The 26,479-nt window shown below is 54.7% G+C and overlaps 1 protein-coding gene across 1 annotated transcript in view; it reads right to left on the bottom strand.

The window, feature by feature from the left end:
- SMG5 (SMG5 nonsense mediated mRNA decay factor) overlaps nucleotides 1–24,390 on the bottom strand; it is a gene marked incomplete at its 5' end in the record, with an annotated part of 38,123 nt that extends 13,733 nt beyond the window's left edge. Inside the window, 10 exons of the mRNA XM_089660813.1 lie at nucleotides 1,124–1,282; nucleotides 2,422–2,597; nucleotides 2,804–2,879; nucleotides 4,992–5,161; nucleotides 6,744–7,403; nucleotides 9,063–9,194; nucleotides 9,810–10,018; nucleotides 12,855–12,923; nucleotides 13,395–13,520; nucleotides 24,312–24,390. Coding sequence (XP_089516939.1) covers nucleotides 1,124–1,282; nucleotides 2,422–2,597; nucleotides 2,804–2,879; nucleotides 4,992–5,161; nucleotides 6,744–7,403; nucleotides 9,063–9,194; nucleotides 9,810–10,018; nucleotides 12,855–12,923; nucleotides 13,395–13,520; nucleotides 24,312–24,390 — 1,856 coding nt within the window. The remainder of the gene's footprint in view (nucleotides 1–1,123; nucleotides 1,283–2,421; nucleotides 2,598–2,803; nucleotides 2,880–4,991; nucleotides 5,162–6,743; nucleotides 7,404–9,062; nucleotides 9,195–9,809; nucleotides 10,019–12,854; nucleotides 12,924–13,394; nucleotides 13,521–24,311) is intronic.
- Nucleotides 24,391–26,479: the final 2,089 nt, after the last annotated feature.

Raw genomic sequence — 26,479 nt, 5'->3', positions numbered from 1 at the left:
TGACTGCATAGAATCGCTCATGGAGCGACTACCTACAAATGATTGGTCCTGGATGTAAGTAATCTATGTCAAAGGTCGATCATTTGTAGGTAGTCGGCTCATGAGTGATTTCAAGCGACCAGCTGAGGGAGCGGTCATCCTCCTGATGGTTTCAGTGGAGCTTCTCACCTGCAGCTATTTGCACAGATCCCCCCCTCCACCCCCGGGTCTCCTGCATCCAGCCACAAGTGGCCCCATTTGCAAGTATGAATGGGGACTAAGAGATAGACAGATACCACACTGGGTGGCTGAGAGCTCCATTTAATGTCTAATCTACAAATCTGGATGTAAAGGCTGAGGGGCCGATTTACTAAAACTGGAAAGTGCAAAATCTGATGCAGAGAAACCAATCAGCTTCCAGGGTTATTGCCAAAACTTCACTGAACAGGCCGAAGTTAGAAGCCGATTGGCTGCCATGCACAGTTGCACCAGATTTTCACTCTCCAGTTGTAATAAATCAAACCACTAAGGCCCCTTTGACACGAGTGGACCGATGGGGTCCACCTGTCCATTTTTCAGGAGGACCTGATCAGTCCAACCATTGATTTCTATTGGACCGGCGGGTGTCAGCGGACTTAGACTATAGTCCGCCGGCATCGGCTCCAATCCTGTACGGCAAAAACAGACGGATGGGGATCGTTCCCCATCCATCCAGCGGATTGGATGACAATCAGGTGGAAACGAACATTGAAATCAGCGGACACAGCGGACAGAAACCATCATCCGTCTGCTCAGCTGGGATCAGCGGAGAGTTCCCCCCACTGAGCAGGCGGATCACGCTGACGGATCAGCCCCGTCGGTAATGGACCTTAGTCTATCTTTTGGGAAACAATTACAAATGCTCTCAGTCATTAAAAAAGTGCGTTTATTATTTTGTAGAGTATTCCACAATCTATGGATCGCAGATACAATACACAGGCTCCCGCAGACTCTTCAGGTCCAGGAAGTGTCAATGGACCGCAAGTCACCGCACTTGTATTCCATTGGGAAGGAAGAGTCCCTTTGACACATGCTGGGGATTTTTAAGCGAGAATGACAAATGCTGGGAGCGCCGCACCCATAGGGCAATGTAACAGATACGCACCATGCGGAACTGAGCCTGGGCCTGGTGGAGGATGTTGTCTTGCTGGGACTCCGCGATACTGGTGAATATGCCAAGCTCCGGGTTGTACTGTAGGACGCTCCCCTGCAGATGGGTGAGGAAATGGCCGAAACTGCGGATGTAACAGCTGCGCACGATGGACTGCGGACAGAACAATGACATTGTTAGGAGACATCGGCAATAGAAGATTCATTCTCAAACACGTTCTAGGTTTTCATTTATTATTGACTCATTCCACAATTATTTATCAATTACATCGGGGCCTGGATGAGCCCTCCCCTCCCCCTCAGCATGTCTGTTCGTAGCAAACAGTACCAAGAACATGGCAGATCCACAGAGGGACCTCCACAAAGGGACTCAGTCCTTGATCAAATTTATGGTCGGCCAGCGGAACCCCCAGTGGGATGGGACAGCCCCAGGAAGGCGACAGAGATGAGCCCCTTCCCCAGCCTGTAAAATCGATCCAGTGGTTAAATAGCCGCTAGGATCGCTTTGACATTTAAAGTCCATCTTTGCCTTCCCAAACCAGCAATGGCTTGTTTACATTCAGCAAAACCGAAAGTGACAAAATACTTGTTGGTTCTGGTTCCTTAGACCATAGAGATGATCGGGGACATTACTGTCCTTGAACATCTCTATGGTCAGCCAGCGGAACCCCCAGTGGGATGGGACAGCCCCAGGAAGGCGACAGAGATGAGCCCCTTCCCCAACCTGTAAAATTGATCCAGTGGTTAAATAACCGCTAGGATCGCTTTGACATTTAAAGTCCATCTTTGCCTTCCCAAACCAGCAATGGCTTGTTTACATCCAGCAATGGCTTGTTTACACCCAGCAATGGCTTGTTTACATCCAGCAAAACCGAAAGTGACAAAATACTTGTTGGTTCTGGTTCCTTAGACCATAGAGATGATCGGGGACATTACGGTCCTTGAACATCTCTATGGTCAGCCAGCGGAAACCCCCAGTGGGATGGGACAGCCCCAGGAAGGCGACAGGGATGAGCCCCTTCCCCAACCTGTAAAATTGAACCAGTGGTTAAATAGCCGCTAGGATCGCTTTCACATTTAAAGTCTATCTCTGCCTAAATGAAAAAAAAAAAAAAAACAACAATACCGGGATGATGCCTGGAACTGCAACCATCATCCTGGTATAACCACTCAAACCCCCACGATGCACTGGTACATCACTGGGGCTTAAGGGGTTAAATAAAAACCCTTTAATAACCGTTATTTTCTTGTAGACGACTGAACACATCTTATACAATGAGGACTTTCCTGTACCTCCTCCAGAACGGTGAGATCCGGCCTCTCCTTCTCGAAGTTGAACTTGCGGTGTGCAGCCTTCAGCGGAGGTAGGTTCCTCAGTGCGGCGTCCTCCGGGAGCAGCAGGTGGGTGAACATGTCTGTCTGCTCGGACCCCTGGAGCAAGTTCTGGACCTCACTGCACACAGAGATTCCTAACAGAGGGAGAGATTCAAGATGGAGTCACTCATGTTCACTGACATGAAACAGGACAGAGCCCTAAAAAGTAGCTGTGCTGGCGACAGCCAGAGATTTCCTTTTGCCTCCCACCCAACAAGGCTGCTGGAATCTGATTGGCTGTTACAGGAAACACAGACACTTTTTGCACGGGCTCTGTCAGGTAGAGGGACTGTTACCTTACCGGATTCCTGGATCTTGGATGCCGGTGGCAGGAGGTTCAGAAGCACCGACAATCGGTTCCACAAGCTTTGGGAGCTCTGCACAAGGAAATGAAAGGGTTACAACGAAAAACTTCATCTGCAGTCAAAGAGGACCTGTTGCTATTCCTCCCACTGACACCAATGATGGGGCACCATTCCTCCTACTGACACCAATGGTGGGGCACCATTCCTCTCACTGACACCAATGGTGGGGCACCATTCCTCTCACTGACACCAATGGTGGGGCACCATTCCTCTCACTGACACCAATGGTGGGGCACCATTCCTCCCACTGACACCAATGATGGGGCACCATTCCTCCCACTGACACCAATGATGGGGCACTATTCCTCCCACTGACACCAATGATGGGGCACTATTCCTCCCACTGACACCAATGATGAGGCACTATTCCTCCCACTGACACCAATGATGGGACGCTATTCCTCCCACTGATACCAATGATGGGGCGCTATTCCTCCCACTGATACCAATGATGGGGCGCTATTCCTCCCACTGATACCAATGATGGGGCACTATTCCCCCCCACTGATACCAATGATGGGGCACTATTCCCCCCCACTGATACCAATGATGGGGCACTATTCCTCTCACTGACCCCAATGATGGGGCACTATTCCTCCCACTGACACCAATGATGGGACGCTATTCCTCCCACTGATACCAATGATGGGGCGCTATTCCTCCCACTGACACCAATGATGTGGCACTATTCCTCCCACTGATACCAATGATGGGGCACTATTCCTCTCACTGACACCAATGATGGGGCACTATTCCTCCCACTGATACTAATGATGGGGCACTATTCCTCCCACCGGCACCAATGATGGGGCACTATTCCTCCCACTGACACCAATGATGGGGCACTATTCCTCCCACTGACACCAATGATGGGGCACTATTCCTCCCACTGACACCAATGATGGGGCACTATTCCTCCCACTAATACCAATGATGGGGCACTATTCCTCCCACTAATACCAATGATGGGGCACTATTCCTTCCACTGACACCAATGATGGGGAACTATTCCTCCCATTGACACCAATGATGGGGCACTATTCCTTCCACCGGCACCAATGATGAGGGACTATTCCTCCCACTGACACCAATGATGGGGCACTACACCTTCCACTGACACCAATGATGGGGCACTACACCTTCCACTGACACCAATGATGGGGCACTACACCTTCCACTGACACCAATGATGGGGCACTATTCCTCCCACTGACACCAATGATGGAGCACTATTCCTCCCACTGACACCAATGATGGGGCACTATTCCTCCCACTGACACCAATGATGGGGAACTATTCCTCCCATTGACACCAATGATGGGGAACTATTCCTTCCACTGACACCAATGATGGGGAACTATTCCTTCCACTGACACCAATGATGGGGAACTATTCCTTCCACTGACACCAATGATGAGGGACTATTCCTCCCACTGACACCAATGATGGGGCGCTATACCTCCTACTGACACAAACAATGGTGCATGGTTACGGACTTCAGAACATTTTCTACTGCTTCTGGCCTCAGTCCAGCCCCTCTAATGTCTGACGGATAATAAACTGGCCCTTTGTTTAGAAAGTTTGGTGACCCCCTGGCATAAATGATGGCTTCAGCTCCTGTTCTCCACCTCTAGAGCGTTTCGCCCTTTTTCAATCTCTAAGATTAAGCCTCAAAAAATGGCAAAATGTGTGTGAGGAGTTCTCTACAGGTGGGGACCAGGCGCTGAAGCCCTCTTTTATCCACCTCATTCACATTTATGCAATAGGGAGAGGGTGTCTGTGTGCAGACGGCCGCCATTTTGTTGAGGTCCTCTTCGAAGACATTATGCTACACATGTATATTGAACCAAGTCGAGGTAAAGGAATCTCAGGTACATTGCCCTAAATGGTTATACAAGAGGTGGCCGTCATGTCCTGAATTACTTTACTGGGACAATATTGATTCAGGACGGTGCAGCTGAAAACCTGACCAACAAAGCTGCTGATCTCATGGAAGAACCCAACTTGTCTTCTGTGTTCCTCCGAGGATTGGCCACCATGGTTAGCCTATTGTTTCCCCAGCCAGTGTGAACACATCAGACTCTTCCAGCAGACCGGGGTCAGTCGGGCGGCCTTTATGTCTACCTGTGCGCACATGATGATGATGTCTGGGTTGGTCCTCAGCCAGTCCAGGAAAACCTTGACGGAGGCCAGAAGCCCCTCGCTGGTGATGACCTCCAGCTTCTCCTGAAGAGTCCTCTCATTGTGACAGGACTTGCTGCTCTCCATACTCTCCTCCGAGTCAGAGACGTCCCCTACAACAAGGAGGGAGAACAGCATGAAATAATTATTACTACAGGTACTTGTATAGCTAGCTCTTATATATATATATATATTTATTTATTTATTTTTTATTATAATATAAATATATTATAAATATATATCATATTTATACAAGATTTATATATATGTGACTGCTTAAAAAAAAATTATATTTTAAAATATATATATATATATATATATATAAATATAATTTGTTATACTATAATACATTTTTTTTTTTAAGCAGTCTTACATATATGTGATAGATATATATATTATATGTGTGTGTATATATATATATATATATATATATATATATATATATATATTACTATAATATAGTTTTTTTTTAAGCAGTCATATATATATATAAAAATTTTGTCAAGCAGTCTGATACTTTCTGTAGGTCTCATGCACACAGACCTTTACAAACCCTTGAGGCCTACAGCATGTCATTTGCAGCGCTTCCCTACACCCGAGGAGCCCCGGTGCCACGTATGTCCACCCCTACAAGCGTATGGCAGTATGTGGCTGGCTGCTTATAAAAGGCCAATGGCTTCTGCATTGGTGGTTACCCCCACGTGTCCAAAAGCAGAAGTGACCTATCTGGGAAATTACGCCGTATGCCAGGGGTGTATTTACCACATGGCATTTGCCTAGGGCGGCTTTTTTCAGGGGGGGGCAGCACTACTCCTTGGAAGGGACACACACGGCATTGGGATCTGGTGGGTCTGAGAGAGACTGCGGGTTTCATGACGGTGTATGAACAGTCTGACTCTCATTCCTGGGGATGTCCGGAGCTGTGAAGGTGTGTCTCTCTCTCACCATGGAGGATGGTGGCTGGTGCATGGGGGGCAGTTGTAGTTGAAGGCTTGGTAGAGGGCAGGGTGTTCTTGGTCAATGTCAGGCTCTGGGGGGGGGTACCATGTGTAGGAGTACCATGGCTCCCCAAGCCCATGAAAGTGCCCGAAAGTTTACCTAACAAGACTCAAATGTCTGTGTGCATGAGCCCTGCCCTATGGATCTGAATGGAATGGATCTTCCCCATGGATCTGAATGAAATGGATCTTCCCCATGGATCTGAATGAAATGGATCTTCCCCATGGATCTGAATGAAATGGATCTTCCCCATGGATCTGAATGGAATGGATCTTCCCCATGGATCTGAATGGAATGGATCTTCCCCATGGATCTGAATGGAATGGATCTTCCCCATGGATCTGAATGGAATGGATCTTCCCCATGGATCTGAATGGAATGGATCTTCCCCATGGATCTGAATGGAATGGATCTTCCCCATGGATCTGAATGGAATGGATCTTCCCCATGGATCTGAATGGAATGGATCTTCCCCATGGATCTGAATGGAATGGATCTTCCCCATGGATCTGAATGGAATGGATCTTCCCTAAGGATCTGAATGGAATGGATCTTCCCTAAGGATCTGAATGGAATGGATCTTCCCTATGGATCTGAATGGTATCTCATGGACAACCCCAAAGACTGCCTATTTCTTGACTCTGATACATTTGAACCATCCAGCTCTACTTTGGCATTGGAGGCCCATGCTCCTACCTTGCTCTGCAGAATTCGGTTTCTCCGCGTCTCCGTTCACCAGTGGCACTTGGTCTTTGGCGCTGAAGGCCGCCGGCTCAGAGGAAGGTTTCACAAAGACGTTGGTGAAGGTGGGTGCCAGGCGAAAGCAGCGTTTGGTCTGAAACATCTGGGTGGACATGGCCTGGAGGTTGCTGGCAATACTCGCCTCGCTGGTGGTGGGTCCGGGACAGTTAACCGGGGTCTCCGGAGCTTCAGTTTTGGCAGGGCTCACCGACTTTTCCTCACAGGTTTTGGGGGCTTCCTTTGACTCCTTTGGACTTTTGCCCTCGTCGCCGTGGTCGTCCTCCATATCTTCTAAGTCAGAGCGCGACTCCTGACTGTTCATGTCTGAATCTGATTCGATGTCGAAGGCGGCCTCCTCGTCGCTCTTTTCTGAAGCGCTGTCGGAGTTATCGCTTCCTTTAGGCGAGCCGTGGCTGGAGTCCGAATCAAAGCCCTCGCTCAGGTCGCTCTCGTCTGCCTTCCGCGCGTGTCTCCTCCTACGCAGGCGGGAGAGGCGGGAGAACTTGTGGCTCTTCTTGGTTCTGGGTTTGGCCCGCGGCTGCTTGTTGACCTGGTTCATCTCCGGCCCCGCGTCTTTCTCAGTCACATCTGAGACCTCCCTGGATTCCGGGTCATCTGTCAAATGCAACAGAACAAGTTTAGGAGGAACTCCAGCCTTTCCATTCCCAGTATAGTACAACGTAAAGAAAACCAAGATTTGGGCCTAGATTTTATGGGTGCCAGAGCCACTATTTGGGAAATTCACCGTCCCTTCAATTGCTGTCACCCGGACAAGACAGGAAATCTAAAGCAGGCCACAGATAAGTTGAAAACCGAACGAAAATTCTCGATCATCGAATCGTTTGTTTTTCGCATCATTAGTGTGCCAGCGGCAACACACACGATTGTCGCGCCGCATTCGAAAGTGTCTGAAACAACATGATGGCTTTTTTTTTTTTAACCTCTTCACGCCGGTCGTATGCAAATGTGTGGCCTCCCGGAGTCTGGGCCTAGACGCCGAACGGCCGCACATTTGCGCTATATTAAAAAAGGACATATGTGCCAAGAGCGCGCCTCTGCACGCTCCCAGCACACATGTCCGGTACTCACAGAAAGGTCCTGATCTGCTCTTTCGATCGACAGGGGGAATGGCGACCCATCATTGGCGTCAACGGGGGGGAATGGCGGCCCATCATTGGCGTCAACGGGGGGGAATGGCGGCCCATCATTGGCGTCAACGGGGGGGAATGGCGGCCCATCATTGGCGTCAACGGGGGGGAATGGCGGCCCATCATTGGCGTCAACGGGGGGGAATGGCGGCCCATCATTGGCGTCAACGGGGGGGAATGGCGGCCCATCATTGGCGTCAACGGGGGGGAATGGCGGCCCATCATTGGCGTCAACGGGGGGGAATGGCGGCCCATCATTGGCGTCAACGGGGGGGAATGGCGGCCCATCATTGGCGTCAACGGGGGGGAATGGCGGCCCATCATTGGCGTCAACGGGGGGGAATGGCGGCCCATCATTGGCGTCAACGGGGGGGAATGGCGACCCATCACTGGCGTCAACAGGGGGAATGGCGACCCATCACTGGCGTCAACAGGGGGAATGGCGACCCATCACTGGCGTCAACAGGGGGAATGGCGACCCATCACTGGCGTCAACAGGGGGAATGGCGACCCATCACTGGCGTCAACAGGGGGAATGGCGACCCATCACTGGCGTCAACAGGGGGAATGGCGACCCATCACTGGCGTCAACAGGGGGAATGGCGACCCATCACTGGCGTCAACAAGGGGGAATGGCGACCCATCACTGGCGTCAACAAGGGGGAATGGCGTCCCCTCCTTGGCGTCAACAAGGGGGAATGGCGACCCATCCTTGGCGTCAACAAGGGGGAATGGCGACCCATCGATGGCGTCAACAGGGGGAATGGCGACCCATCGATGGCGTCAACAGGGGGAATGGCGACCCATCGATGGCGTCAACAGGGGGAATGGCGACCCATCGATGGCGTCAACAGGGGGAATGGCGACCCATCGATGGCGTCAACAGGGGGAATGGCGACCCATCACTGGCGTCAACAGGGGGAATGGAGATCCATCACTGGCATCAACAGGGGGGAATGGTGACCCATCTTTGGCGTCAGCTGGTGGAATAGTACCCCAAAGGCCAGATAAAAGGCAAGCAAAGAGCCACATCCGCCCCCCCTATCCCCAGCCACAGTTTGGAGACCACTGAACTAGAATGATAGCAGGACAGTGGGAGAATCCTCTATCTACAACGATCACTCACCTGGACTGTCGTTCGGGAAGGCGGGGACGGAGCTCTCCTCCAACTCGCTCTGCAGTCTGATGTTCACGTGGTTCACCAAGTGGGAGAAGAGGGCCAAGGTGAAAGCTATGGCAGCGCTGTACTGCTTGGAATCTGGAGAGATCAGAGGGGCAAAGGCATGAAGAACGAGGACGGTCATTAGGATAAGGCCTTGTTCACACGGGGCCTACTAGAGTGTACACCCGCGGAGGGCCGTGTTCACCTGCATGGGGGTGCTCTGTGCATGTCCCACTGAGGTCAACTAGGAGCAGCAACCGCAGGGACACAGACGCTCCTGATCTGGTATTCATGCGGGTGCAAAGCCCTGAACCCACCATGGGGTTCATCTACTACGACTGGAGTGCGCAAAATCAGGTGTGCATGATAGCCAATCAGCTTCTACCTTCAGCTTTGCTTTGGTTTCTCTGCAGAGCTGCACCTGATTTTGCACCCTCTGGTTTTAGCAAACCGACCTCAAGGCCTTGCACCCGCATGGATGTCAAATTGGGAGCAGGGTCCGTGTCCGTGCAGCCGCCGCGCCCCAAATTATATCAGCGAGACTGACAGCACAGGGATGCGTGGAACACCAGCGCGACCCTCCGCAAGTAAACGCAGCCCTCCGCAGGCACACACTTTATGACACCCAGTGTGATAATGGAGGGGGGAGGGGGCTAAAATAAATATATATAGTTCTTTTCATGACTCAGAACATGGACCCTCAGGCCTCACCTGCCCTCTTCAGGCTGTGAACACTCATCAGGCAGATCACCACCATCCTAAAGACCAGCAGGTCCGGCAGGAAGGAGTAGCCTCCATCATACTCCTCCTCGTCTTCACTGGCGGAGCTCAGGTTCTGGGAGGACGGCAGGTAGAACATGCACAGGTTGTAATCCTCCAGGACAGACTGGCACAGGGAGGTCAGCTCCGAGTCCACCGAGCTGCAGGGAGGAGAGGAGAAACAACCGGGTCAGGGTACAACAGGCATGGACTTCGTTTTTCTGCACCGTTGTCGCGTTAATACGAATGCAGGCGTACCTCGGTTTACGAATTTAATTCGTTCTGCGAAAAATGTGTAAAATGAAACGTGGTTTCCCATAGGAATGCATTCAAAACCAATTAATTCGTTCCGGAGGTCAGAAAAAAGTCAAAAAAAAGTTCTGTTCAAAACTATTTCTAAAGTGCACTTTAAAGGCATAAAAAAGGGACATGATTAACCTCTTCACGCCGGCCGCATGCAAATGTGCGTTCTGGGCCTAGACGCTGAGCGGCCGCACATTCACGTTCTATTAAAAAAGAACATATGTGCTGAGAGCGCGCGGCCTGCACGCTCCCAGCACTAGTCCGGTGCTCACGGAAAGGTCCAGAGCTCCTCTTTCGATCAGGACCTTTCCCGTTCATGTGACCGCCGTGACGGCGTGTCACATGACCCTAAACCCCGCCTCCCGGCTTCTGAAACCCTTAAAGGGTCGGGAGGCGCCGGAGTGAAGGGGTTAAAAAAAATAAATAAATTTCGTAAATGCATTGAAAACCAATTAATCCGTTCCGGAGGTCAGAAAAAAGTAAAAAAAAAAAAAAAAAAAAAGAAGTATTTTATCTGTTCAAAACTCTTTATAAAGTACATTTTAAAGGCATAAAAGGACATGATTTAAAAAAAATTGTAAATGCATTGAAAGCCAATTAATCCGTTCCAGAGGTCAGAAAAAAAAGGTCAAAACATGTTTTATCTGCTCAAAACTCTTTATAAAGTGCAATTTAAAAGCATAAATACTGTACTGGGACGTGATTAAAAATGAATTCATAAATGCATTGAAAATCAATCTGTTCCGGAGGTCAGAAAAAAGGTCAAAAAATGTTTTATCTGCTCAAAACTATTTATAAAGTACACTTTAGAGGCATAAAGAAACATTATTAAACAAAAAAAAACAAATGCATTGAAAACCAATTAATCTGTTCTGGAGGTCATAAAAAAGTAAAAAAAAAAAAAAAAAAAAAAAAAAAAAAAAAAGTCTTTTATCTGTTCAAAACTCTTTATAAAGTGCACTTTAAAGGCATAAATACTGTACAGGGACACGATTTAAAAAAAAAATTTGTAAATGCATTGAAAACCAGTTAATCCTTTCCGGAGGTCAGAACAAAAGTCAAAAATGTTTTATCTGTTCAAAACTCTTTATAAAGTGCACTTTAAAAAGGCATAAATGGACGTGATTTACAAAAAAAATAAAAAATTAATTCATAAATACATTGAAAACCAATTAATCCGTTCTGGAGGTCAGAGAAAAAGTCAAAAAATGTTTTATCTGTTCAAAACTCTTTATAAAGTGCACTTTAAAGGGCATAAAGGGACAGGATTAAAAAAAAAATTGTAACTGCATTAAAAACCAATTAATCCGGTCCAGAGGTAAAAAAAAATACTGAAAAAAAGTTTTATCTGTACTGGGACATGATTTAAAAAAATTTGTAAATGTATTGAAAACCAATTAATCCGTTCCGGAGGTCAGAAAAAAAGTCTTATCTGCTCAAAATGCTTTATAAAGTGCACTTTAAAGGCATAAATACTGTATAGGGACATGATTAAAAATGAATTCATAAATGCATTGAAAATCAATCCGTTCCGGAGGTCAGAAAAAGGTCAAAAAATGTTTCTGTTCAAAACTATTTATAAAAGTGCACTTTAAAGGCATAAATACTGTACAGGGACGTGATTAAAAAAAATTGTAAATGCATTGAAAACCAATTAATCCGTTCTGGAGATCAGAAAAAAGTAAAGAAAAGAAAAAAAAAAAAAAGTATTTTATCTGTTCAAAACTCTTTATAAAAGTGCACGTTAAAAGGCATAAATACTGTACAGGGACATGATTAAAAATGAATTCATAAATGCATCGAAAATCAATTAATCCATTCCAGAGGTCAGAAAAGAGTCAAAAAATGTTTTATCTGCTCAAAACTATTTATAAAGTGCACTTTAGAGGCATAAACAAAAAAAAAAAAAAAAATCATAAATGCATTGAAAACCAATTAATCCGTTCCAGAGGTCAGAAAAAAGTAAAAAAAATTAAAAAAAAAGTGTTTTATCTGTTCTAAAGTCTTTCTAAAGTGCACTTTAAAGGCATACAGGGACATGATTAAAAAAAAAATTCATAAATGCACTGAAAACCAATTAATCCGTTCCGGAGGTCAGAAAAAAACTAAAAAAAGTTATCTGTTCAAAACTCTTTATAAAGTGCACTTTAAAAAAGGCATAAATACTGTACAGGGACATGATTTAAAAAAAAAATTTGAAAATGCATTGAAAACCAATTAATCCGTTCGTATTACGTAAAAAAAATTGTAAACCGAGCCGTTATTTTCAATGGATTTTCATTCGTAAACCGAAAATCGTTAACCGAGGCGTTCGTAAACCGAGGGGCTCCTGTATAGCAACGCAAGTTCACTTTCACCGATACAGATATAAAGTGTACGTCCAAACATTTTTTTTCCCGGAACCCCTGTTGGGCTTTTACTGCTACCTGGGGTTCCATTGGACTGTTGGAGAAATTTCCCCTCACTTCCAGTTCCAGCAACAATGATTGCACCAAACAGGAAGTGAAAGGAAATCAGCAATACAAAGTTGTTCCTTTCTCTACTACAAGAAAGCATTTATAAATTTGTGTCTCTGCTGTAGACTTCCCATCACTTCCTGTCCGCCGAAACAACTGGAAAAGAAAATGTTATTGAAAAACGTAAAACTTTATTCAAAACATCAAGAATTTCCTGGACACACGAGGAGTCGCTGACCTGCTCTTTGGTTGTAACAGTCTCTGCAGATACATGAAGCTGACCAGCAGTCTCTTTATGTCCTTACATCTGGAAAACAAACACGGAGAACAGTTAGGAACAGAACACCCGAACCAAGGAGGTGAGTCCAGAGAGAGTGAATGTCATGAAGGTGACAACAGTGAACCGTGCCTGTGTAATGCGTGTCACAACAACCTCCTGAAAGCCCACGTGACAACCCAGGAGCACAACTGGGAGACAGGGACTGAGTGTTGTCACCCTATAAACAAGAACTTTCATGGCTGGATCACGAGGGATTATTTTATTATTAAGCTGATAAATTGTAAAAGAATGAAAACGACTTTTGGAACGACATGACCACGTGAACGAGAATATGAGGTGTTGGTGACGGGTTGACATCCGCTTTACCCGCGAGTTTATCCCGAGCGTCAGGACTATAAATCTAGTAAACAGAATACACAGCAGACATGCCGCTAATTCGCTCATAAAAGTTTTATTTCCATTCCTCCTCATTCACTCAGCGGGCGGGATCCTCCTCACCTCTTCTTGCTCGGTGACAACTTGCGGTTCTCAATCTTCTTCAGCTGATGAAACATTTTGGCTGCCTTGTCATACAGTCTCTTCAGGTTCCCATAGGCGCCTTCGAATGACACTTCTGATTGGATACTGAAAAATACAAAACAAAACAAAAAAATGATTTTAAAAAAGTTGATTCACCCCACGTAAAAAATGTGTAGTAGAGGAGATTCATTTGTAACCCAAAAACAGAAAATCTCAGACGGACTGCTATATAGGAGCACTATACCCCGCCCCCACGCTATACCCCGCCCCCACACTATACCCCGCCCCCACGCTATACCCCGCCCCGCATATAAAGCCCACGTTCAGCCAAAACATTTCAAGGAGAAGTTCACCTTTCGTAAGATGTTATATTCAGGGTGTACCTTGTAACATGCTACCTTCAGACTGCCCCGCTCCGGATCTCCCCCCCCCCCCCCCCCCGCTGTCAAATTTAACCACTTCCAGTCCGGACGCTTCCCCCCCCCTTCCTCCGGACGCTTTCCCCCCCCTACCAGTCCCGACGCTTTCACCCCCCCCCCCCTTCAGGTCCGGACGCTTTCACCCCCCCCCCCCTTCCGGTCCGGACGCTTTCCCCTCCGTCCGGTCCCGACACTTTCACCCCCCCTTCCGGTCCCGACACTTTCACCCCCCCCCTTCCGGTCCCGACGCTTTCACCCCCCCATTCCGGTCCGGGCGCTTTCACCCCCGCATTCCGGTCCGGGCGCTTTTACCCCCCCCATTCCGGTCCAGACGCTTTCACCCCCCCATTCCGGTCCCGACGCTCCCCCCCCCCCTTCCGGTCTGGACGCTTCCCCCCCCCCTCCGGTCCAGACACTTTCACCCCCCCCTTCAGGTCCGGACGCTTTCACCCCCCCCCCTTCCGGTCCGGACACTTTAACCTCCGACCGGTCCGGACGCTTTCCCCTCCGTCCGGTCCCGACGCTTTCACCCCCCTTTCCGGTCCTGACACTTTCACCACCCACCCCCCTTCTGGTCGCTTTCACCCCCCCCTTCCGGACGCTTTCCCCCCCCCCCCCCCCTTCCGGACGCTTTCCCCCCCCCCCTTCCGGACGCTTCCCCCCCCCCCCTTCCGGACGCTTTCCCCCCCCTTCCGGTCTGGACGCTTTCACCCCCCTTCCGGTCCGGACACTTTCACCCCCCACCCCCCCCCCCTTCAGGTCCGGACGCTTTCACCCCCCCCTTCCGGTCCGGACGCTTTCACCCCCCCCCCTTCCGGACCGGACGCTTTAACCTCCGACCGGTCCGGACGCTTTCCCCTCCGTCCGGTCCCGACGCTTTCACCCCCCCCCTTCCGGTCCCAACGCTTTCACCCCCCCCCTTCCGGTCCCGACGCTTTCACCCCCCCCCTTCCGGTCCCGACGCTTTCACCCCCCCCCCTTCCGGTCCCGACGCTTTCACCCCCCCCCTTCCGGTCCCGACGCTTTCACCCCCCCCCTTCCGGTCCCGACGCTTTCACCCCCCCTTCCGGTCCCGACGCTTTCACCCCCCCTTCCGGTCCCGACGCTTTCACCCCCCCCCTTCCGGACCGGACGCTTTAACCTCCGACCGGTCCCGACGCTTTCCCCTCCGTCCGGTCCCGACGCTTTCACCCCCCCCTTCCGGTCCCGACGCTTTCACCCCCCCCTTCCGGTCCCGACGCTTTCACCCCCCCCTTCCGGTCCCGACGCTTTCACCACCCACCCCCCTTCCGGTCGCTTTCACCCCCCTTCCGGTCCGGACGCTTTCACCCCCCTTCCGGTCCGGACGCTTTCACCCCCCTTCCGGTCCAGACGCTTTCACCCCCCTTCCAGTCCGGACGCTCCCCCCCCCCCCCCTTCCGGTCCGGATGCTTCCCCCCCCTTCCGGTCCGGACCCTCCCCCCTCTTTCCGGTCCGGACGCTTCCCCCCCTCCCCCTTTTCGGTCCGGACGCTTCCCCCCCTTCCGGTCCGGACGGTTTCACCCCCCTTCCGGTCCGGACGCTTTCACCCCCCTTCCGGTCCGGACGCTTTCACCCCCCTTCCGGTCCAGACGCTTTCACCCCCCTTCCGGTCCAGACGCTTTCACCCCCCTTCCAGTCCAGACGCTTTCACCCCCCTTCCAGTCCGGACGCTCCCCCCCCCCCCCTTCCGGTCCGGATGCTTCCCCCCCCTTCCGGTCCGGACCCTCCCCCCTCTTTCCGGTCCGGACGCTTCCCCCCCCCCCCTTTTCGGTCCGGACGCTTCCCCCCCTTCCGGTCCGGACGCTTTCACCCCCCTTCCGGTCCGGACGCTTTCACCCCCCTTCCGGTCCGGACGCTTTCACCCCCCTTCCGGTCCGGACGCTTTCACCCCCCTTCCGGTCCGGACGCTTTCACCCCCCTTCCGGTCCGGACGCTTTCACCCCCCTTCCGGTCCGGACGCTTTCACCCCCCTTCCGGTCCGGACGCTTTCACCCCCCTTCCGGTCCGGACGCTTTCACCCCCCTTCCGGTCCAGACGCTTTCACCCCCCTTCCGGTCCAGACGCTTTCACCCCCCTTCCGGTCCAGACGCTTTCACCCCCCTTCCAGTCCAGACGCTTTCACCCCCCTTCCAATCCGGACGCTCCCCCCCCCCCCCTTCCGGTCCGGATGCTTCCCCCCCCTTCCGGTCCGGACCCTCCCCCCTCTTTCCGGTCCGGACGCTTCCCCCCCCCCCTTTTCGGTCCGGACGCTTCCCCCCCTTCCGGTCCGGACGCTTTCACCCCCCTTCCGGTCCGGACGCTTTCACCCCCCTTCCGGTCCGGACGCTTTCACCCCCCTTCCGGTCCAGACGCTTTCACCCCCCTTCCGGTCCAGACGCTTTCACCCCCCTTCCAGTCCAGACGCTTTCACCCCCCTTCCAGTCCGGACGCTCCCCCCCCCCCCCTTCCGGTCCGGATGCTTCCCCCCCCTTCCGGTCCGGACCCTCCCCCCTCTTTCCGGTCCGGACGCTTCCCCCCCCCCCCTTTTCGGTCCGGACGCTTCCCCCCCTTCCGGTCCGGACGCTTTCACCCCCCTTCCGGTCCGGACGCTTTCACCCCCCTTCCGGTCCGGACGCTTTCACCCCCCTTCCGGTCCGGACGCTTTCACCCCCCTTCCGGTCCGGACGCTTTCACCCCCCTTCCGGTCCGGACGCTTTCACCCCCCTTCCGGTCCGGACGCTTTCACCCCCCTTCCGGTCCGGACGCTTTCACCCCCCTTCCGGTCCAGACGCTTTCACCCCCCTTCCGGTCCAGACGCTTTCACCCCCCTTCCGGTCCAGACGCTTTCACCCCCCTTCCAGTCCAGACGCTTTCACCCCCCTTCCAATCCGGACGCTCCCCCCCCCCCCCTTCCGGTCCGGATGCTTCCCCCCCCTTCCGGTCCGGACCCTCCCCCCTCTTTCCGGTCCGGACGCTTCCCCCCCCCCCTTTTCGGTCCGGACGCTTCCCCCCCTTCCGGTCCGGACGCTTTCACCCCCCTTCCGGTCCGGACGCTTTCACCCCCCTTCCGGTCCGGACGCTTTCACCCCCCTTCCGGTCCGGACGCTTTCACCCCCCTTCCGGTCCGGACGCTTTCACCCCCCTTCCGGTCCGGACGCTTTCACCCCCCTTCCGGTCCGGACGCTTTCACCCCCCTTCCGGTCCGGACGCTTTCACCCCCCTTCCGGTCCGGACGCTTTCACCCCCCTTCCGGTCCGGACGCTTTCACCCCCCTTCCGGTCCGGACGCTTTCACCCCCCTTCCGGTCCAGACGCTTTCACCCCCCTTCCGGTCCAGACGCTTTCACCCCCCTTCCAGTCCGGACGCTCCCCCCCCCCCTTCTGGTCCGGATGCTTCCCCCCCCTTCCGGTCCGGACCCTCCCCCCTCTTTCCGGTCCGGACGCTTCCCCCCCCCCCCCTTTTCGGTCCGGACGCTTCCCCCCCTTCCGGTCCGGACGCTTTCACCCCCCTTCCGGTCCGGGCGCTTTCACCCCCCTTCCGGTCCGGGCGCTTTCACCCCCCTTCCGGTCCGGGCGCTTTCACCCCCCTTCCGGTCCGGGCGCTTTCACCCCCCTTCCGGTCCGGGCGCTTTCACCCCCCTTCCGGTCCGGGCGCTTTCACCCCCCTTCCGGTCCGGGCGCTTTCACCCCCCTTCCGGTCCGGGCGCTTTCACCCCCCTTCCGGTCCGGGCGCTTTCACCCCCCTTCCGGTCCGGGCGCTTTCACCCCCCTTCCGGTCCGGGCGCTTTCACCCCCCTTCCGGTCCGGGCGCTTTCACCCCCCTTCCGGTCCGGGCGCTTTCACCCCCCTTCCGGTCCGGGCGCTTTCACCACCCACCCCCCTTCCGGTCGCTTTCACCCCCCCCCCCCCCTTCAGGTCCGGACGCTTTCACCCCCCCCTTCCGGACCGGACGCTTTAACCTCCGACCGGTCCGGACGCTTTCCCCTCTGTCCGGTCCCGACGCTTTCACCCCCCCTTCCGGTCCCGACGCTTTCACCCCCCCCCTTCCGGTCCCGACGCTTTCACCACCCACCCCCCTTCCGGTCGCTTTCACCCCCCCTTCCGGTCCCGACGCTTTCACCCCCCCTTCCGGTCCCGACGCTTTCACCCCCCCTTCCGGTCCCGACGCTTTCACCCCCCCCCCTTCCGGTCCCGACGCTTTCACCACCCACCCCCCTTCCGGTCGCTTTCACCCCCCCTTCCGGTCCCGACGCTTTCACCCCCCCTTCCGGTCCCGACGCTTTCACCCCCCCTTCCGGTCCCGACGCTTTCACCCCCCCTTCCGGTCCCGACGCTTTCACCCCCCCCCTTCCGGTCCCGACGCTTTCACCCCCCCCTTCCGGTCCCGACGCTTTCACCACCCACCCCCCTTCCGGTCGCTTTCACCCCCCCCTTCCGGTCGCTTTCACCCCCCCCTTCCGGTCGCTTTCACCCCCCCCTTCCGGTCGCTTTAACCCCCGCCTTCCGGTCCGGGCGCTTTCACCCCCCTTCCGGTCCGGGCGCTTTCACCCCCCTTCCGGTCCGGGCGCTTTCACCCCCCTTCCGGTCCGGGCGCTTTCACCCCCCTTCCGGTCCAGACGCTTTCACCCCCCTTCCGGTCCGGACGCTCCCCCCCCCCCTTCTGGTCCGGATGCTTCCCCCCCCTTCCGGTCCGGACCCTCCCCCCTCTTTCCGGTCCGGACGCTTCCCCCCCCCCCCTTTTCGGTCCTGACGCTTCCCCCCCTTCCGGTCCGGGCGCTTTCACCCCCCTTCCAGTCCGGACGCTCCCCCCCCCCCCTTCTGGTCCGGATGCTTCCCCCCCCTTCCGGTCCGGACCCTCCCCCCTCTTTCCGGTCCGGACGCTTCCCCCCCCCCCCCCTTTTCGGTCCGGACGCTTCCCCCCCTTCCGGTCCGGGCGCTTTCACCCCCCTTCCGGTCCGGGCGCTTTCACCCCCCTTCCGGTCCGGGCGCTTTCACCCCCCTTCCGGTCCGGGCGCTTTCACCCCCCTTCCGGTCCGGGCGCTTTCACCCCCCTTCCGGTCCGGGCGCTTTCACCCCCTTCCGGACCGGACGCTTTAACCTCCGTCCGGTCCCGACGCTTTCACCACCCACCCCCCTTCCGGTCGCTTTCACCCCCCCCCCTTCCGGTCGCTTTCACCCCCCCCCCCTTCAGGTCCGGACGCTTTCACCCCCCCCTTCCGGACCGGACGCTTTAACCTCCGACCGGTCCGGACGCTTTCCCCTCCGTCCGGTCCCGACGCTTTCACCCCCCCCCTTCCGGTCCCGACGCTTTCACCACCCACCCCCCTTCCGGTCGCTTTCACCCCCCCTTCCGGTCCCGACGCTTTCACCCCCCCTTCCGGTCCCGACGCTTTCACCCCCCCCCTTCCGGTCCCGACGCTTTCACCCCCCCCCTTCCGGTCCGGGCGCTTTCACCCCCCTTCCGGTCCGGGCGCTTTCACCCCCCTTCCGGTCGCTTTCACCCCCCTTTCGGTCCGGACGCTTTCACCCCCCTTCCGGTCCGGACGCTTTCACCCCCCTTCCGGTCCGGACGCTTTCACCCCCCTTCCGGTCCGGACGCTTTCACCCCCCTTCCGGTCCGGACGCTTTCACCCCCCTTCCGGTCCGGACGCTTCCCCCCCTTCCGGTCCGGATGCTTCCCCCCCCCTTCCGGTCCGGACCCTCCCCCCTCTTTCCGGTCCGGACGCTTCCCCCCCCCCCCTTCTGGTCCGGACGCTTCCCCCCCCCCTTCCGGTCCGGACGCTTCCCCCCCCACTTTTCGGTCCGGACGCTATCACCCCCCTTCCGGTCCAGACGCTATCACCCCCCTTCCGGTCCAGACGCTATCACCCCCCTTCCGGTCCAGACGCTTCCACCCCCCTTCCGGTCCAGACGCTTCCCCCCCCCCCTTCCGGTCCGGATGCTTCCCCCCCCTTCCGGTCCGGATGCTTCCCCCCCCCTTCCGGTCCGGACCCTCCCCCCTCTTTCCGGTCCGGACGCTTCCCCCCCCCCCCCCTTCTGGTCCGGACGCTTCCCCCCCCCTTCCGGTCCGGACCCTCCCCCCCCTTTCCGGTCCGGACGCTCCCCCCCCCCACTTTTCGGTCCGGACGCTTTCACCCCCCACTTTTCGGTCCGGACGCTTTCACCCCCTTCCGGTCCGGGCGCTTTCACCCCCTTCCGGTCCGGGCGCTTTCACCCCCTTCCGGTCCGGGCGCTTTCACCCCCTTCCGGTCCGGGCGCTTTCACCCCCTTCCGGTCCGGGCGCTTTCAACCCCCTTCCGGTCCGGGCGCTTTCAACCCCCTTCCGGTCCGGGCGCTTTCAACCCCCTTCCGGTCCGGGCGCTTTCAACCCCCTTCCGGTCCGGGCGCTTTCAACCCCCTTCCGGTCCGGGCGCTTTCAACCCCCTTCCGGTCCGGGCGCTTTCAACCCCCTTCCGGTCCGGGCGCTTTCAACCCCCTTCCGGTCCGGGCGCTTTCAACCCCCTTCCGGTCCGGGCGCTTTCAACCCCCTTCCGGTCCGGGCGCTTTCAACCCCCTTCCGGTCCGGGCGCTTTCAACCCCCTTCCGGTCCGGGCGCTTTCAACCCCCTTCCGGTCCGGGCGCTTTCAACCCCCTTCCGGTCCGGGCGCTTTCACCCCCCTTCCGGTCCGGGCGCTTTCACCCCCTTCCGGTCCGGGCGCTTTCACCCCCCTTCCGGTCCGGGCGCTTTCACCCCCCTTCCGGTCCGGGCGCTTTCACCCCCCTTCCGGTCCGGGCGCTTTCACCCCCCTTCCGGTCCGGGCGCTTTCAACCCCCTTCCGGTCCGGGCGCTTTCACCCCCCTTCCGGTCCGGGCGCTTTCACCCCCCTTCCGGTCCGGGCGCTTTCACCCCCCTTCCGGTCCGGGCGCTTTCACCCCCCTTCCGGTCCGGGCGCTTTCACCCCCCTTCCGGTCCGGGCGCTTTCACCCCCCTTCCGGTCCGGGCGCTTTCACCCCCCTTCCGGTCCGGGCGCTTTCACCCCCCTTCCGGGCGCTTTCACCCCCCTTCCGGGCGCTTTCACCCCCCTTCCGGGCGCTTTCACCCCCCTTCCGGGCGCTTTCACCCCCCTTCCGGGCGCTTTCACCCCCCTTCCGGGCGCTTTCACCCCCCTTCCGGGCGCTTTCACCCCCCTTCCGGTCCGGGCGCTTTCACCCCCCTTCCGGTCCGGGCGCTTTCACCCCCCTTCCGGTCCCGACGCTTTCACCCCCCCCTTCCGGTCCCGACGCTTTCACCCCCCCCTTCCGGTCCCGACGCTTTCACCCCCCCCTTCCGGTCCCGACGCTTTCACCCCCCCCTTCCGGTCCCGACGCTTTCACCCCCCCCTTCCGGTCCCGACGCTTTCACCCCCCCTTCCGGTCCGGGCGCTTTCACCCCCCCTTCCGGTCCCGACGCTTTCACCCCCCCCCTTCCGGTCCCGACGCTTTCACCCCCCCCCTTCCGGTCCGGGCGCTTTCACCCCCCTTCCGGTCCCGACGCTTTCACCACCCACCCCCCTTCCGGCCGCTTTCACCCCCCCCCCCCCTTCCGGCCGCTTTCACCCCCCCCCTTCCGGTCGCTTTCACCCCCGCCTTCCCGTCCGGACGCTTTCACCCCCCCTTCCGGTCCGGACGCTTTCACCCCCCTTCCGGTCCGGACGCTTTCACCCCCCTTCCGGTCCGGACGCTTTCACCCCCCTTCCGGTCCGGACGCTGTCACCCCCCTTCCGGTCCGGACGCTTTCCCCCCCTTCCGGTCCGGACGCTCCCCCTCCCCCCCCTTCCGGTCCGGACGCTCCCCCTCCCCCCCCCTTTCCGGTCCGGACCCTCCCCCTCCCCCCCCCTTTCCGGTCCGGACCCTCCCCCCTCTTTCCGGTCCGGACCCTCCCCCCTCTTTCCGGTCCGGACGCTTCCCCCCCCCCCCCCCCTTTTCGGTCCGGACGCTTCCCCCCCTTCCGGTCCGGACGCCTCCCCCCCCTTCCGGTCTGGACGCTTTCATCCCCCTTCCAGTCCGGACGCTCCCCCCCCCCCCCCCCGGCCCGGACCCTCCCCCCTCTTTCCGGTCCGGACCCTCCCCCCTCTTTCCGGTCCGGACGCTTCCCCCCCCCCCCTTCCGGTCCGGACGCTTTCCCCCCCCCCCTTCCGGTCCGGACGCTTTCCCCCCCCCCCCCTTCCGGTCCGGACGCTTTCCCCCCCCCCCCCCTTCCGGTCCGGACGCTTTCCCCCCCCCCCCCCTTCCGGTCCGGACGCTTTCCCCCCCCCCCCCCTTCCGGTCCGGACGCTTTCCCCCCCCCCCCCCCTTCCGGTCCGGACGCTTTCCCCCCCCCCCCCCTTCCGGTCCGGACGCTTTCCCCCCCCCCTTCCGGACGCTTTCCCCCCCCCCCTTCCGGACGCTTTCCCCCCCCCCCCCCCTTCCGGTCCGGACGCTTTCCCCCCCCCCCCTTCCGGTCCGGACACTTTCCCCCCCTTCCAGTCCGGACACTTTCCCCCCCTTCCAGTCCGGACACTTTCCCCCCCTTCCAGTCCAGGCCAATTTTCAGCTTTCAGCGCCATCACACTTTGAATGACAATTGCGCGGTCATGCAACACTGTACTCATAGGAATTTTTTAGCATTTTTTTGAGACAGATAAAGCTTTATTTTGGTGGTATTTATTCACCGCTGGGATTGTTATTTTTTTTTGCTATATAAATGAAAAAGTCCCAAAATTTTGAAAAAAAAGTGTTTTTCGTATAAAATTTTGCAAATAATATTTCATCCTAAATCTTGGCCAAAATTTATTCCATTATCTTTTTAGTAAAACAAAAAAAAAAAAAAACCCAAATTAGTTTATAACCAAAAATTATAATGTTTAAACATTTTTTTTATATATAAACAGAAGAAATGCAGCGCTCTTAAAATTGATAATGGAATTAGTAGTAAACACAGTCCGGTAAAACAACAGTGTTCCTTGTTTCCCAGTGTAAATGGTAGAATTTTGCACTAACCAGAACGCGCATGGATAATGCGCATATGTGTATAAATCCTGAAGATCCTTTTCTCCACTTAAGGCTGGTCAGGCATATGGCTTGGAAGAATAGAGATCCTACGCCCTCATGTGGTGGGAAATGATCCAGCAGGTCAAAGCTATGACGATCCAGATGAGCCTCCACAAAGAACTGGCACAGGAATCCCCAAGGGCTACAAGGATGGAAAAACTCTTCCTGTGTGCTCTGAAAACTCTTCCCTGGCTTTTTGGTTGAAAGGAAAGGTTTACTACTAATTCCATTATCAATTTTAAGAGCGCTGCATTTCTTCTGTTTATGTATTTTGGGACTTTTTATGTGTTTTCCTATATGTTCAGCTGCTTGCATTATTTATGAGCGCTTACTATTTATCACCACTATTCCCATTTTTTTTATATAGATTTTTTTTTTTTTACATACTGTCACCCTAACAGTACATGGTCACCATGGTGACACTGTACTACTTGTGGGGGGTGATGAAGATTTTTGTTTTTTTACACTGATTGCTTTTACACCCATAAAAGGCTGTAAAGGCAATCATTTCTCCTTCTCTGGCTGCATTCCTTTTTGGTGGTATTAATTTAATAGTATGTTTATTATTTATTTATTTTTGTGAGCGCTATTATTTGTGGTCATATTATATTATATTATATTTTCACATATTGGTTATTATTTGAAGTATTGCTGTATAATAGCAGCTCCTACATGATTATTATTTATTACACGCTGTATTTGGTGGTACTACACTCCAGGGGCGCGATGATGTAGACTTTGGAATATATCGGTATAATATTGATAATATTTATTTTTATTCATAGAACATGTTTATTCGTTCTTCCCGTCACAATATCTGCTTGCTGGACGGGATGGACGAGCGATCGGATATACTGACAAGAAGAACGAATAATCAACTGCTGTGGAGCGCCGTGGTAGTTCATTGAGGACTACAAGCTGACAGCCACTGTCAGGACTCGTCTGTCATTCACAGAGGACTGTGAATGATCCACGCGGCCGTGTGGGCGGGGAGATCCCCCCCACTAGCAGTCAAAAGTGGGGCGTGGGGGCCGGTCTGAACGCGACATGTTACACCCAGATTATATGTTACGAAAGGTGAACTTATCCTTTAAAATTTAAAAAGCTGACGTTAGAAGCCGATTGGCTGCACCAGATTCTGCACTCTTCGGTTTTTAGTAAATCTCCCCCCAGTGTGAATGACACCCACATCACAGGCTGCTGTAGCACACTTTCAGTCCTGACCCCGATTATGGGACAAAGCAATGATGGCCTACATTACAACGGCACTTTAAATCCACCGATTTTCTAAACCGATCTGGAACGGCACCGGTAGAAATTGTCCTGGGATTAGGAGGAGTGCGGCGCCCCCGACTGACACCAACAATACCTTTACAGAGCACACTCAGATATTCAGCCTGAGGGCGCCCACAAGCGGTGATGTCACTCACCAGCGCAGGTAGCAGTAAGTGGCCTCCACGTGGTAGTATTTGCTCCCCGCCAACGTGCCGAGCTGGTTAAATGGCATTCCTGTGATGAGGGAGATGACAAAGGTTATCCGGGCCAGCGGTGTTAACCCTTCAGATGCCAATGAATGTGTGGAAATGCTGTGTGTTGGTGATTATTCATGTCATGTTCTCACATATTTATAATACACTATATTACCAAAAGTATTGGGCCGCCGGCCTTTCCACACACGTGACCTCTCATGGCCCCCCCAGTCTTAGTCCGTAGGGTTCAATATTGAGTTGGCCCCGCCCTTTCCACACACATGACCTTTAATGGCCCCCCAGTCTTAGTCCGTAGGGCTCTAAATTGGCCCCGCCCTTTCCACGCACATGACCTTTAATGGCCTCCCAGTCTTAGTCCGTAGGGTTCAATAGTGAGTTGGCCCCGCCCTTTCCACGCACATGACCTTTAATGGCCTCCCAGTCTTAGTCCGTAGGGTTCAATAGTGAGTTGGCCCCGCCCTTTCCACGCACATGACCTTTAATGGCCCCCCAGTCTTAGTCCGTAGGGTTCAATATTGAGTTGGCCCCGCCCTTTCCACACACATGCCCTTTAATGGCCCCCCAGTCTTAGTCCGTAGGGTTCAATATTGAGTCGGCCCCGCCCTTTCCACGCACATGACCTCTCATGGCCCCCCCAGTCTTAGTCCGTAGGGTTCAATATTGAGTTGGCCCCGCCCTTTCCACACACATGACCTTTAATGGCTCCCCAGTCTTAGTCCGGAGGGTTCAATATTGAGTTGGCCCCGCCCTTTCCACACACATGACCTTTAATGGCCCCCCAGGCTTAGTCCGTAGGGTTCAATATTGAGTTGGCCCCGCCCTTTCCACACACGACCTTTAATGGCCCCCCAGTCTTAGTTCGTAGGGGTCAATATTGAGTTGGCCCCGCCCTTTGCAGCTATAACAGCTTCAACTCTTCTGGGAAGGCCGTCCACAAGGTTTAGGAGGGTGTCTATGGGAAGGTTGGACCATTCTTCCAGAAGCACATTTGTCAGGTCAGGCACTGATGTCGGGGGAGGAGGCCTGGCTCACAGTCTCCGCTCTAATTCATCCCAAAGGTGTTCTATGGGGTTGAGGTCAGGACTCTGTGCAGGACAGTCAAGTTCCTCCACCCCAAACTGGCTCCTCCATGTCTTTATGGACCTTGCTTTGTGCACTGGTGGGCAGTCATGTTGGAACAGGAAGGGGCCATCCCCAAACTCTTCCCACAAAGGTGGGAGCATGAAATTGTCGCCTTAAGAGTTCCCTTCACTGGAACTAGGGGCCAAGCCCAACCCCTGATAAACAACTCCCCACCAAATCCCCCCTCCACCAAACTTTACACTTGGCACAATGCAGTCAGGTAAGTACCGTTCTCCTGGCCACCGCCAAACCCAGACACATCCATCGGATTGCCAGACAAAGAAGCATGATTAGTCACTCCAAAGAACACGTCTCCACTGCTCTAGAGTCCAGTGGCGGCGTGCTTTACACCACGGCATCCAACGCTTTGCATTGCACTTGGTGATGGAAGGCTTGGATGCAGCTGCTCGGCCATGGAAACCCATTCCATGAAGCTCTCTACACACTGTTGTTGGGCTCATCTGAAGGCCACACCAAGTTTGGAGGTCTTTAGCTATTGACTCTGCAGACAGTTGGTGACTTCTGCGCACTGTGCGCTTCAGCATGCGCTGACCCCGCCCTGTCATGTGACGTGGCCTACCACTTGGTGGCTGAGCTGCTGTTGTTCCCAGTTGCTTCCACTTTGTTATAATCCCACTAACAGTTGAGCGCGGAATATTTAGTAGCCAGGAAATGTCACGGATGGACTTATTGCCCAGGTGGCCACCTATCACGGGACCACGCTTGGAGTCACTGAGCTCCTGAGAGCGACCCATTCTTTCACCAATGTTTGTAGAAGCCGTCTGCATGCCTAGGGGCTTGATTGTATACACCTGTGTCCATGGAGGGGATTGGAGCACCTGAATCACATGATATGGAGGAAATTGGAACACCTGAATCACATGATATGGAGGGGATTGGAACACCTGAATCACATGATTGGGAGGGGATTGGAGCATCTGAATCACATGATTGGGAGGGGATTGGAGCATCTGAATCACATGATT

The sequence above is a fragment of the Staurois parvus genome, unplaced genomic scaffold, assembly GCF_062004578.1.
Source record: "Staurois parvus isolate SC_StPar_1 unplaced genomic scaffold, SC_StPar_1.0 ptg001279l, whole genome shotgun sequence".
In the NCBI taxonomy this organism is placed as follows: domain Eukaryota; kingdom Metazoa; phylum Chordata; class Amphibia; order Anura; family Ranidae; genus Staurois; species Staurois parvus.
This window is presented reverse-complemented; position numbering and strand designations above follow the sequence as displayed.